General features: G+C 48.8%; 1 protein-coding gene across 1 annotated transcript in view; it reads left to right on the top strand.

Annotated features, from left to right (window-relative positions):
- The window catches only part of LOC119593592 (A disintegrin and metalloproteinase with thrombospondin motifs adt-1-like), a 60,261-nt gene extending 59,697 nt beyond the window's left edge, over window positions 1–564 (top strand). The window contains exon 25 of the mRNA XM_037942546.1: window positions 142–564. Within this exon, the coding sequence (XP_037798474.1) occupies window positions 142–368 (227 nt within the window). The 3' untranslated portion in view covers window positions 369–564. The remainder of the gene's footprint in view (window positions 1–141) is intronic.
- The last annotated feature ends 6 nt before the right edge of the window (window positions 565–570 follow it).

Consider the following 570-nt stretch of genomic DNA (forward strand, 5'->3'; position numbering starts at 1 on the left):
TTTATGAATCTAAAAAGAGATCCGATGCACTGAATGTCTACTAATCCCAGCCGCCCATGCTCAAACCTCAGAGCCCACACATACCCTGAATCGACGCCCACTTTCCTCCCCGTTAACCGTGCCGTCCCCCTCCCCCCGCAGGCGTGGAAGAGGTGCTCCTGTTGTGCGTTCAGCGAGACCGGGATGACCTCCCCGTGGCAGACCGACGGTGCTCCCACTTGTCCCCTCCTGCATCAGGCGGGTTCAGGCCCTGCTGGAGAGAGGAGCCCTGCCCTCGACGACCTCCTGACGGGGATCTGTCTTCGTCGCCTATAGGACGCTGGGTGCTGGGCCTTCTGGAGGGGATTGTAGATACACGTGGACTCTGATCCGTGATAGTTTAGAAAGAGTCTTTTTTTTGTATGTAGTTTTATTTTCTATTTTTTTCCACGATTGTTTTATACGTAGGTGCATTTTTTATGGATACGTTTTAGATACTGTTTTGTATTTTTTTGTGTGTAGATAATGTAGGATAAGATTGTTTCGTGTCTCTTTCATACGTTTTTTTTCTCATACCAGCATCTCTAAATT

The sequence above is a fragment of the Penaeus monodon genome, chromosome 32 (assembly GCF_015228065.2).
Source record: "Penaeus monodon isolate SGIC_2016 chromosome 32, NSTDA_Pmon_1, whole genome shotgun sequence".
Lineage (NCBI taxonomy): Eukaryota > Metazoa > Arthropoda > Malacostraca > Decapoda > Penaeidae > Penaeus > Penaeus monodon.